The 11883-nt window shown below is 35.1% G+C and overlaps 1 protein-coding gene across 2 annotated transcripts in view; it reads left to right on the top strand.

Annotated features, from left to right (window-relative positions):
* XPR1 (xenotropic and polytropic retrovirus receptor 1) overlaps nucleotides 1-11883 on the top strand; it is a 212522-nt gene that overhangs the window by 196609 nt on the left and 4030 nt on the right. For both annotated transcript variants that reach the window (XM_007448514.1, XM_007448513.1), the window contains 2 exons: nucleotides 3095-3261; nucleotides 6451-6590. In XM_007448514.1, coding sequence (XP_007448576.1) covers nucleotides 3095-3261; nucleotides 6451-6590 — 307 coding nt within the window. The remainder of the gene's footprint in view (nucleotides 1-3094; nucleotides 3262-6450; nucleotides 6591-11883) is intronic.

The raw sequence follows: 11883 nt of genomic DNA, 5'->3' as shown, positions 1-11883 counted from the left end.
TTTGCGGGACGCGGGCCTCTCACTGTTGTGGCCTCTCCCGTTGCGGAGCACAGGCTCCGGATGCGCAGGCTCAGCGGCCATGGCTCACGGGCCCAGACGCTCCGCGGCATGTGGGATCTTCCCAGACCAGGGCACGAACCCGTGTACCCTGCGTCGGCAGGCGGACTCTCAACCACTGTGCCACCAGGGAAGCCCCATAGCCCATTGTCCCATTTTAAGAATTATATTCTGAGGATAGAACTTGTCTTAAAATCTAGAAGAAATAACAAAATTAGCACATTACTTTTAGTTTCATTATCAATTCCTTTTAGGTCTTTATCTCTGTGTTGATCTTGTTTTGAAAATACGACAAGAGTGAATTTTATTATGTTGCTAAATTTGCTTTATTCTTTGCAAACCTTAGTAGATGAGTTATGGAATTTTTTTGAACACAACCATGATGCTAATTATTGAACAATACAACTCAGCTAGATTCTATATCTGTGTATAGAATGAAGTGAACAGGTATGTTAGAACACATCCAACTAAACCTAGATAATAAGTAAATATTTTGTTAGACCTTTTAAATGATAATTCATATGGCACAATGTTATAGTATAAATATTAACCCAATTTGCTCTTGATGAAGAAAAGTTTCTGTGAAAATAGTTTAAACCTGAAAATGTGTTTATATCCAAGCTTGACTGTTCATTAGAATCAATTGTGGACCATTTTTAAAACTTTTGTTTCTGTTCCCTACCACTGACTTTCCAGGAGAAGAAGGTGAACAGTGGTGTGCTGGTATATATTTAAAAACTAGCTGTCGGGTGGGGATGGGAGCACTGATTTGCAGTGTTTGCTGATTTCCGTGGTGTAAATACGGACTGCTACCATAGCCAATTTCAAGCTACTAAGATGATTAACATGGAATGTTAGAAAAAGATGTATAGTATTTCCATTATATAGATACAATAAACATACATAACCTAAAAGAATAAATAATATCAAAATTTAGTAAAGTAATTAGGAAGTGATGAATTTGAGTTTTCATTACCTTTGTTTTTAATATAGCTAATTATGTTTATGTAATTTAATTTTTAATAATGATTATGTTTAACAACCAGTTTGCAAAGTTTTTGAAAATTTGACAGTTGGTTCATAAAGCTGGTACAGACTGATGCTAACACAACACTGGAGCTCAGAGATATCTGTATTTTTTTAACCAACTAAGTAATTCTGATGAAAGCAACCTGCCAACCCATTATTTTTCTGAAATACAGATCTAATCCTAAGGCCCAAGAAGGCATTCCGCAGTCAGACCCAAAATGTCTTTTCCAGCTTCATTTCAAATCATACCCACTCCCTCACATCCTCTGTGTTTCACCCACACTAGACTTAGATTACTTGCAACTTCTCAAAAATACCTTGCAGTTTCCCACCCTCATGGCTTTTCATTATCTTCTTTTAGCCTTGAATAGCCTTGCCTCATCTGCCTGACTTTTGCAACACTATTTATCCTTCTAGAAATAACTCAAATGCTACTTCCTCTTATTTCCTACTGCTGGAAACAGTCCCATTCTCCTTGATGTTCTCATAGTCCTTTGTTTTTTTTTGTTTTTTTTGTTTTTGCGGTATGCGGGCCTCTCACTGTTGTGGCCTCTCCCGTTGGCGGAGCACAGGCTCCAGACGCGCAGGCTCAGCGGCCATGGCTCACAGGCCTAGGCGCTCTGCGGCATGTGGGATCTTCCCAGACCGGGGCACGAACCCACGTCCCCTACATCGGCAGGCGGACTCTCAACCACTGCGCCACCAGGGAAGCCCCTGTTTATTTTATTTTGAGCTCAAATTTATCATCAATAACAAATGGCTGTTTCAACTTACTAGATTATAAATGTCTAAAGGGTGCCTTTGAATAATACTGTACTTAACATTTTACTATCTAAAAATGTTTAGTAAGCACTTGTTTTTTTGTTTGTTTGTTTGGCCACACCGCATGGCTTGCAGGATCTTAGTTCCCTTACCAGAGATTGAACCCGAGCCCCAGCAGTGAAAGCACAGAGTTCTAGCCACTGGACCACCAGGAAATTCCCAGCACTTGTTTATTTTAATAGGAAGGATTATGGATAATGCATGATACATCCTTTACTTTCTAAGCCTTTGGGAAGCTAACCACAATTTAAACTTTTTTTGAATTAGATGACACCTTTTTTTCCTGATGATTGAGGACCATATTAGTAGTAGTTATATACCTATATCCTACACCCAGAGAATACAAAGAACATCATGATGACTTTCAAACTTGTCAAAGAAAAGTTTCATAGAGAATATACAGAGCACTTGAGAGTGAAGAAGACTAGGTTGTGTAACTACCTTTGCAAATTATTTTTATTATTCTGATTTAGTGCACTTTATAGTGTTCTCGGCATAAAACCCAAAGTTACATTATAGTGTTCCCAGCATAAAGTCACATTAAGCCTTTGTATCATTAAATAACATCGAAAAGAAGCAAACATATCATTCTTTGCTTTATGATTTGAGAGAAATTTGCTTTCATGTATGTTCTTAAGGATACATTCGTCATCAATCTGTTGCTTTCTGGCATTTTACCTAGAATTAAAATTATCCGATTACTTTCGCAGTAAGTATTAAGATCTGCATATATGAAGGAAATGTTGTTCTAAAGTAAAAACAATCCAAGAATTTCTTAAAGCAAATACAGCACATTCCTTGTTACTGGTGTTTCATAAATTTTTTTCATCTTTGACCCTAAGCTGCCACCTTATGGCAAAAACTAAAATGACAACTTTTGTAATATTCAAAACCTCCATTGCAGTTATTTGAAATTTTATGTTTTCAGCATAAAGCCTCTAAACTCTAAATGCACATCTGTACAAATTTTGTGTATTTGATGAATGTTTGATAATTATTTGAACTTCAGAAGAATCAGATTTATTATTTAACTTTTGTTAGACAATGATCCTACTAAGGAGATTTCTTTTAAAATCTTATTTCCTTTATGGAGCTGGAGAAAGAATCTGTTTTTAAATTAGTTTTATTTAATGAAGAATTTTACCTGAATCTAGTAATTTTTTTTTTTTCCCTTTTCTTTCTTCAGAACGAGGTCACTCAGACACCATAGTGTTCTTTTACCTGTGGATTGTCTTTTGTATCATCAGTTCCTGTTACACCCTCATCTGGGATCTGAAGATGGACTGGGGTCTTTTTGATAAGAATGCAGGAGAAAACACTTTCCTCCGGGAAGAGATTGTATACCCCCAAAAAGTATGTACAAAGAGTCCTTGGGTTTATTTAAAAAAGAAAAAGAAAACAACAACTCAGGTGTACCTATTAGAATATATACCCAATCCCAACCTAATATAATTAGAGAAAATACTTACCAAAAAATACTAAAATCCATTCAGTCAGCAAAAATGTATCAGATGTTTACTATATGCTAGACGCTATAGGAAATAAAAACAAAGTAAAATTTTGGTTCTCAAGGAGGCCTTAATCTATATTCTAAACAGATAAGTAAACAGATTGCAATACAATGTGATAAAGACTAGAATAGAGGAATAAATAACTTACTATCATTTATGATTTATTTTGACCATGCAATTCCCTCTGTCTCAAATGCCCTCTTTCCCCTTTGTTTACCTTGCAAACTCTTGTTCCTTCTTTTTAAGTCAGTTTTTTACTTTCTCTAAGAAGCCTTTATTTCTCCAAGCATAGTTAGCCATTCGTACTAATCCCATTTTACCCTATACAAACTTCCCTTATGGCAATCGTCACACTGTATTTTAATTACCCGTTTAGGTATCTATATCCCTCACTATCCAGCATAGTCCCTGGCATACAGGGACTTAATGTTTGTGGAATGAATGAATAAATACTTGACTGAATGAGCAGCGTTATGAAAGCACAAAGGAAAGAGGAGTGCCTGACTTTGCTTGGGTGCATCAAGAAGGCTTCTCCTTTCATTTATTTCAATCAGTTTTCCTAAAGTTCCAATTTAATCCAAAAATATATGGATAATTATGTGGGAATTATTTTAGCATCATATATATATATATATATATATGAATAAAAGGATGAGAGAGGCTGAGTTAAATAGTCAAAAGGCCAAGAGTGTCTTTACTCAGATATTGAAAGAAATTAAACAATGAACTGGGAATCCTTATAAGTGGATTCTAATCCCAGCTCTCTCACTAACTAGCTCTATAATTTCAGGCAACCAGACTACAGTGTATTCTTTTCTATAAGGTAGGGTGTTATAGTAGATTATCTCTTGACCCTTTCCCAGTCCTAAAATTCTGTGATGTGGAGGAGATTATAAATTGGGTCACTAATACTTTATACTGTGTCAGAATGTCACCAGTACCTCAGAATTGCACTTTGAAAATGCATGAATGTGTAGTATTTAATTGGTGACTAGGGAAGGCTGTTTTCAAGTGTGAGAATTAAAAATAAATGATAGGAGAGTGAATACGAAGAATAGTATATTAGGGTGACTTTGTATAAACAAATGAAGGCAGAAAAGGAGATGTTTACTGACAGTGATTTTTTTTTTAACATAAGCTGTAGCAATCCCAATGTGCAAATTTAGAATATATGACCAAGGTGCTAGATGTATCTTTATAAGTCTCATTTGGAAAGAAAATCAAAAAAAGTAATAGTAAGCACAAGTCAGACAGCAGACACGCATTCAAGTAAAGATGGCCTTTTGTGTTCACCAAATGTATGTGCCTTATTGCTCTTTGAACTGTTCTTGCCTTACTGAGAGAGATAATACGTTTATTTCTTATTATAATGGTTGCTTTGATGAGCTGTTCATATCTTTGTATAAATATTCGTTCCTCCGTTTAAATAGTTCTAACTTTTTGATTTCTATATAATAAAACTAGTTAATAGAATCAGTTTTTTTGTTATTAGATATTTTCATGACCCTAGAAAATAAAGTATATGCTTTTGTACATTATGCTTTGCAAATGTATAAGAAAAATGTTCTAGGGGATCACTATACCCCTTTCAATTTTAAAAAGGCAAATATTGGAATAAAATTTATTCTTCTTAAAAAAGGAAGAAGCTATTTGCTGAGTCCAGTGGTACTTCATTTAAAAATTAACACAGCTATATGTACCTTAAAATCAGTTCCTCGACATTAACAACGCATACTATTGAGCACCATACCCAGGTCCAGGAAGCATTTTTGTTATCTCCATATTAAAACTTAACTTTTCTGTGTCTCTTGACCTCAAGTTAAGTGTATTCCTCCCAAAAGACCTTCAATTTTTGGTAACATCAGCTCCCACATCAGTGAAGTGTGGATCTACTTGACTGGCTCTTAAAGACACATGAAATTGCAGCTCTTCACTGAGAGGACTAATAATGAGTTCACTGCATGTGGATTTATCCAAAAATTACATTATCGCTCTATTGGATGGATGGGGGAGGGAACAGGGAGATATGTTAATGTGTTAAAAATCTTCATAAAATTCATCATAGTAAGCAGTGGATAATGTTTAAAATTGATTAATCAAGATATAGCAATATACACACATTATTTAGAAATGTGGAAGATAAATAATAGAAGAAATAGCTACAAATTTTGAAAATGTTTGTCTCTAGAGAATGGGACAAGAAGGGGACTGCTATTTCTTTTGTTTAATAGGCTTCTGACATGACTAGTATTCCTTTGTTAAATTTTTTTTAAATAAAATAAGTGCTATGGCTTAATACATATCAGTTCTAGTTTCCATAAGATGTCATAACCTTTAAATACATATTTTTAAAGAGCTAGATATCCAGAGATTAATAGTGAGAAAATCCGTGAATTACAGTTCTGGTTTATTGGCAGTTTGTTTACTTAAGACTTTTGTGTAGGTAAGCGTGGACTCTCAAATACTGGATACTAGTACCTGGAAAGGTTAGTTGAGTGCTGTCTTCCTCATGTGAAAATGGAACATTCCTTAAACTTAACTATGTATGTGAAATCCAAGCTTAATTTTATTTACTGACATCAAAAAGCAAGGCAAAAATTTTTCAGATGGAGGGTAAGGCAATTTGAGAATAAAAGTGCAAATAACAGAGTTAATAAATCTGCTAATATTTTCTAATGTTAACTATTGAGTCATTAGTGTATCACATACATATTAGAGTATAATTTCAATCAGATCAAGGATTTCATCTGGTTTGTATTTCTGGGGTCTAGAAGAGAGCCTGGTATACAATATGGTAATGAAGTTTATTTGTTAAATGATTACTGAAATTCAGTAAGACAATATTTATAAATTCATTTTAAATATTGTACCATTTAAGAAAAAAAAACTAAATTGGTGAAATCTTTCTAAAATATAAAACTCTTTAACCTGTGCTTGTCAGTAGGATATGTGACTCTTGTTACTGTGCTAGGTGTGCTTATTTGTAAGAAACGTGATGGTAAGTGTACTCAATTTGCTTATTATTCCTCAGGCCTATTATTACTGTGCCATCATAGAGGATGTGATCCTGCGCTTTGCTTGGACTATCCAAATCTCAATTACCTCCATGACTTTGTTGCCTCATTCTAGGGACATCATTGCTACTGTCTTTGCTCCCCTTGAGGTTTTCCGGTAAGCAAACTACTAAAAAGTTTATCAAAGATTCTTTTTACCTAAAAAGTTGCTCAATACTTATAAATCAGAATTTATTAAAACTTATACTTGAAAAGCTTAAATTTTCTAACTTTTCTCAGACTTTTCATCAGCCTCAGAGTTGGAAAATCCTGGTTGAAGGACTAAGAGATTAATTCTTACAAAGTTAAAGTAACTGCTGATGATGACTTAGAAGCTTTTTTAGAATTGGGCTCCATTTGAACATCCAAGTGGCTAATGAACATACGAAAAGGTTCTTAACATGCTTAGTCACCAGGGAAATACAAATTAAACCTACATTTGAGATATAGCTACTCACCTATGAGGGCTAAAATGAAAAATACAGACACACCAAGTATTGATGAGGATGTAGAACAGTGGGAACAGTTGGAATTCTCATACACTGCAGGTAGGAGGAAACTAGTACAACAGCCACTTTGGAAAACTCTTTGTCAGTATCTACCAAAGCTGTGCATGAACACCTGGGTATATAATAAACAGGAGTGCTAACCTAAGGCCACCAAGACCCACATACAAGAATGTTCACAATAATGCTATTTTATAACGGACCAAAATGGAGATTACCCAAGTGCCCAGCAATATAGAGTGGATAGATAAATTGTGGTATTTTCACACATGCAAATCTATCCAGTGATGAGAACAAAAGACTAAATAACAATATGAATGAATCTCACAAAGGAAAATATTAGGCAAAAGAAGTTAGACACAAGAGTATGTCCCTGTATGATTCCAAATTTATAAAGTTCAAAAGCAGGCTAAACTCATCTGTGGTATTAGAAGTCAAAATAGTATTTGCCCTGTGGGACAGTGACTGGAAGTGGCACCAGGAGAACCTCCTTGGGGGAGGGGTGGAGTAACGTTCTGTTTTTTGATCTGTGTGCTGGTTACATGATGGGTTTACTTTGTTAAAATTCATCATGCAGTGCCCATCAGATTTGTTCACTTCTCTGAATGTGTGTTGTACTTAATAAAAGGTTTTTAAATCAAAAAAAGAAAGGAAAGAAAGAATTGGGCTTCATTGGAAGGGTCATGAGTGGAAATAAGGAGGTAAAAAGTCTTAGAACAGGAATTAGAATTGAAATCTTTTAAGAATCATTTTTTGCAGTTTAGCAATCTGGGTTATTCAGCCCAACCTTCGCAGTGGAAACAATAAAAATACCAGATAAAATGTTTTTTTAATCTTCCTAAAAACATTAGTGATCTGACAAGATAGCCCAAATGCTAAGTGAAGGCAGATATCCCAGGATAAGCAGAACACTAAAGCCAATTTTGTACTAAAGAAAATTTCCAGACCTAGAGACTTTGAGATTCATTTGTGATAGCCAATTCAAATTTGTATGCACCTAATAACATAGCTTGAAAATATGTAAAGCAAAAATTGACACTGCTAAAAAGTAAAAGTAGATAAATTTACAATTTTAGAGAAGAATTTTAACATACTTTTCTCAGTAGTAAACAAATAGTCAATTAACCAACTTGACCTAATTGACATATTTAGAGGACTGCATTCAACAAGTACTAAATACAAATGCTACACATGGAACATTTACCAAAATTAACCATATTCTGGGCTGTAAAGGAAGTCTTAACAAACTTCAGAGGAGTAAAATCACAAAAAGATATCTGAAAATTCGCAAATGTTTAAAAATTAAGCATCACATGTATAAATAACCCATGGTTGAAGTTGAAATTGCAATGAAAATTTTTAAATATTTTGAATAGAATGAAATTGAAAATGTAACAAAAGAAAAGGTGAAATATAGCTAAAGCCATGCTTAGAGGGAAATGTATAGCCTTAAATGTATATATTACAGCTCGATATTAGAAAAAGATTTAAATAGCAACTCAAACCTCAAAAAAAAGTAGAAGGAAGAAAATATAAAGAACAGAAATTAATGGAATAGAAAACAGACATATAATAGAGAAAATTAACAAAGCTAGTTAGTTCTTTTAAAAGACAACTAAAATTGTTAAAATGTCTAAATAGTACTGATCAAGGAAAAAAGGAAAGAAGGCACAAATTACAAATATCAAAAATCCTAAAGATGTTTTTTAAAAGAGCATGACAGTATTATGAGCAACTTTGTGCCAATAAATTTAGAAATTTAAGTGAAGTGAACAAATTCCTCAAAAAAGCACAATTTACCAAAACCAATAAAGAGGAAATAAAAAACCTGATAGGTTTATATGTAGTAAAGAAAATAAATCCATATTAGAATTCTTCCTACAAAGAAAACTTCAGGGAATTCTTCCACATATATGAGGAGGAAATATCAGTTTTACACAAAACTCTTTTAGGGAAATGAGACAATGAAAGGAACACTTCCCAGTTCATTTTGTGCAGCCAGAATGACTTTGATGTCTGAACCTACAAGGATATTTCTCATGTCCAGGGATGCAAAAATCCTAAACAAAATGTTGGGTAATGAATCCAACAATATATAAAAAGGATAATACATCACAACCAAGTTAGGTTCATTCCCAGAATGTAAGATGTAATATTCAAAAATCATTTAACATTTAAAAATCAATCTGTATAACTCACCACATTAATGTATAAAGGGGAAAACAACCCTCAACAAATAAAGAAAATGCCATTGAGAAAAGTCAATGCCTGTTTCTGAAAAAAATAAACACTACAAAAAAATAAATAATAAAAAAAAGATCATATTTAATGGTAAAACACTGTAAGTTCTCCCTGGAGATCAGGAATGAGATAAGTATGCGTGCTGTCACCACTTCTATTTAACATCATACTGCAGGTATAGCTAGTGCAATGAGGAGAGAAAAAGTATAAGGATTAGAAAGGAAGAAATAAAACTGTGATCATTCATTAGTGACATGACTATATATGTAGAAAATTCAAAAGAATTTACAAATAAGCTATTAGAATGAATATATAAGGTTGACATAAATTAATGTTCTAAAAAAGTCACGAACAACTAGAAAATGAAATTTTAAAAAAACATACCATTTTGAATAGCCCTGGAATGTATCAGATACCTAAAGGAATAAATTTAATGAAAAGATGTATGTATGTGAAAATTGACAAGCCAGTTCTAGAATTTATACAGTAACAGTAAGGATCAAAAATATCCAAGACTATCCTGAAAAGAATGAAGTAAAGGACTTACACTCTCAAATATCGAAACCTATTATATAACTACCATAATTAAGACAGTGTCTGACGAGACAAAGAAGAGACAGATAGGCCACTGCAATAGAATAGGGAGTCCAGAAACAGATCTACACATTAATTGACACTACCTGATTTATGACAAAGGTGACTATATAACAGTGGAGAAAAAAAGGTTCTTTAATAAATGATATTGAGTCAACTGGATATCCATATTGGGGAAAAAATAAATCTCAACTTCCACTGCATAATGTATGCAAAATCAATTCCAGGTGGATTGCAGAGCTAAATATGAAAGGTAAATCAATAAACTCTCTAGAAGATAACATAGGGGGGCCATAAAGGCAGCTTTAGGTATACGGTAATTTTTTTATTTCTTGTTTCTGAGTGATAATTACACATTGTGATCACTTTATAATAATTAACCAACCTGCACACTTAAAATTTGCACACTTTTATGTATTTATGTTGTGCTTTAGTTAAAATGCTTATTAAAAAAAAAAAAAGGCAGCCCAAAAGAAAGGATTATCTTTAAAGAAATGGCTGTTAGATTCACACCTGACTTCTCAACAGCAACAGTGGACGTCAGAAGTCATTAAAATGGTATCTTAAGTGTGCTGAACGAAAATAACTCCCTACCTAGAACTCTTTACCCAGTGAAAATATCTTTCACAAATGAAGATGAAATAAAGATATTTTTAGACAGGTGTATAGCTTTCCTCCGAGTCAGGATGGGCACATATATCAGGATGGCCTGATAAAATAAGATTGAATCTGGAAGCAGTATACTTGTTGCTGTCAGTGCTCTCTCCAAACCATTTGTCAACCCTCCTTCCCCTCTTCACTTTCTCAGATGTCTAGGTTTGGGACCTGAAATTCTCCATCACCAATAACGCCTCCCCCCAAATACTTCTTTCTCTTTCATGTATGCTGCCACAGGCTCCGGACGCGCAGGCTCAGCGGCCATGGCTCACGGGCCCAGCCGCTCCGCGGCACGTGGGATCTTCCCGGACCGGGGCACGAACCCGTGTGCCCTGCATCGGCAGGCGGACTCTCAACCACTGCGCCACCAGGAAGCCCAATTACTTTTTTATTCTTGATTTTTTTCTCTTTAAAAAATTATCTGCGGGGCTTCCCTGGTGGCGCAGTGGTTGAGAGTTCGCCTGCCGATGCAGGGGACGCAGGTTGGTGCCCTGGTCTGGGAGGATCCCACGTGCCGCGGAGCGGCTGGGCCCGTGAGCTATGGCCACTGAGCCTGCGCGTCCGGAGCCTGTGCTCCGCAACGGGAGAGGCCGCGACAGTGAGAGGCCCGCGTACCGCAAAAAAAAAAAAAATCTGCTTCATAATAGAACCAGATGTTCTATCACCCATTTAAAGCAAAAGCAAAAAATCTCCTTTGAATCTTCCTCCAACTACTGCCCATTTTTCTGCTCTCCTTTACAGCAAAACTCTTCAAGAGATGTCTGTACTTGCTCTCTGCTCTCTGACTCCTCCCCCATTCTCCCTTTAATTCAACTCAAGTCTTCTTTTCCCAATACTCAAACTAAATTGCTTTTGTTAATAATAATAGCAAACATTTATGTATTGCCTTCTATGTACCTGGCACTGTTCTAAGCCCTTTACATGTATTAACTTAGTGAATCTTCACAACAGTCTTGTGAGGTAGGTACTGTTACTGTCTCATTTTACTAATGAAGCATAGGTTAAGTAAATCATCCAAGGTTATTACACCTAGTAAGTGGCAGCATCCATGATTTGAATCTAGACAGTCTCCCAGAATCTGTTCTCTTAGATCCTACTGCCTCTTTATCCTCTTTATGTAAGTCCAGTGGTTAGTTCTCTGTACTTATCTTACTTTACCTCTCAGCAAAGCACTTTCTTCACTTGATTTCTCAGAAACTACACTCTTCTGTCTCACTATCTATTCCATCTCAGTTCCTTTACTGGTTCTTCTTCCTCTTCCCAAATTGTAAATATTGGAGTGCTCCAGGGTTTAATCCTCTTTAATCTTCTCTCCTCCACTTATATTATTCCTAAGCCCATGACTTGAAATACTATTCTTATGTTGTCTATAGTCCTAGACTCTCTTGAACTGCAAACTCATGTCCATGTAGC

This window comes from Lipotes vexillifer, unplaced genomic scaffold (assembly GCF_000442215.2).
Source record: "Lipotes vexillifer unplaced genomic scaffold, Lipotes_vexillifer_v1.1 scaffold76, whole genome shotgun sequence".
NCBI lineage: Eukaryota > Metazoa > Chordata > Mammalia > Artiodactyla > Lipotidae > Lipotes > Lipotes vexillifer.
Note: the sequence above shows the minus strand (reverse complement) of the source record. Positions and strands in the feature narration are given on the sequence as shown.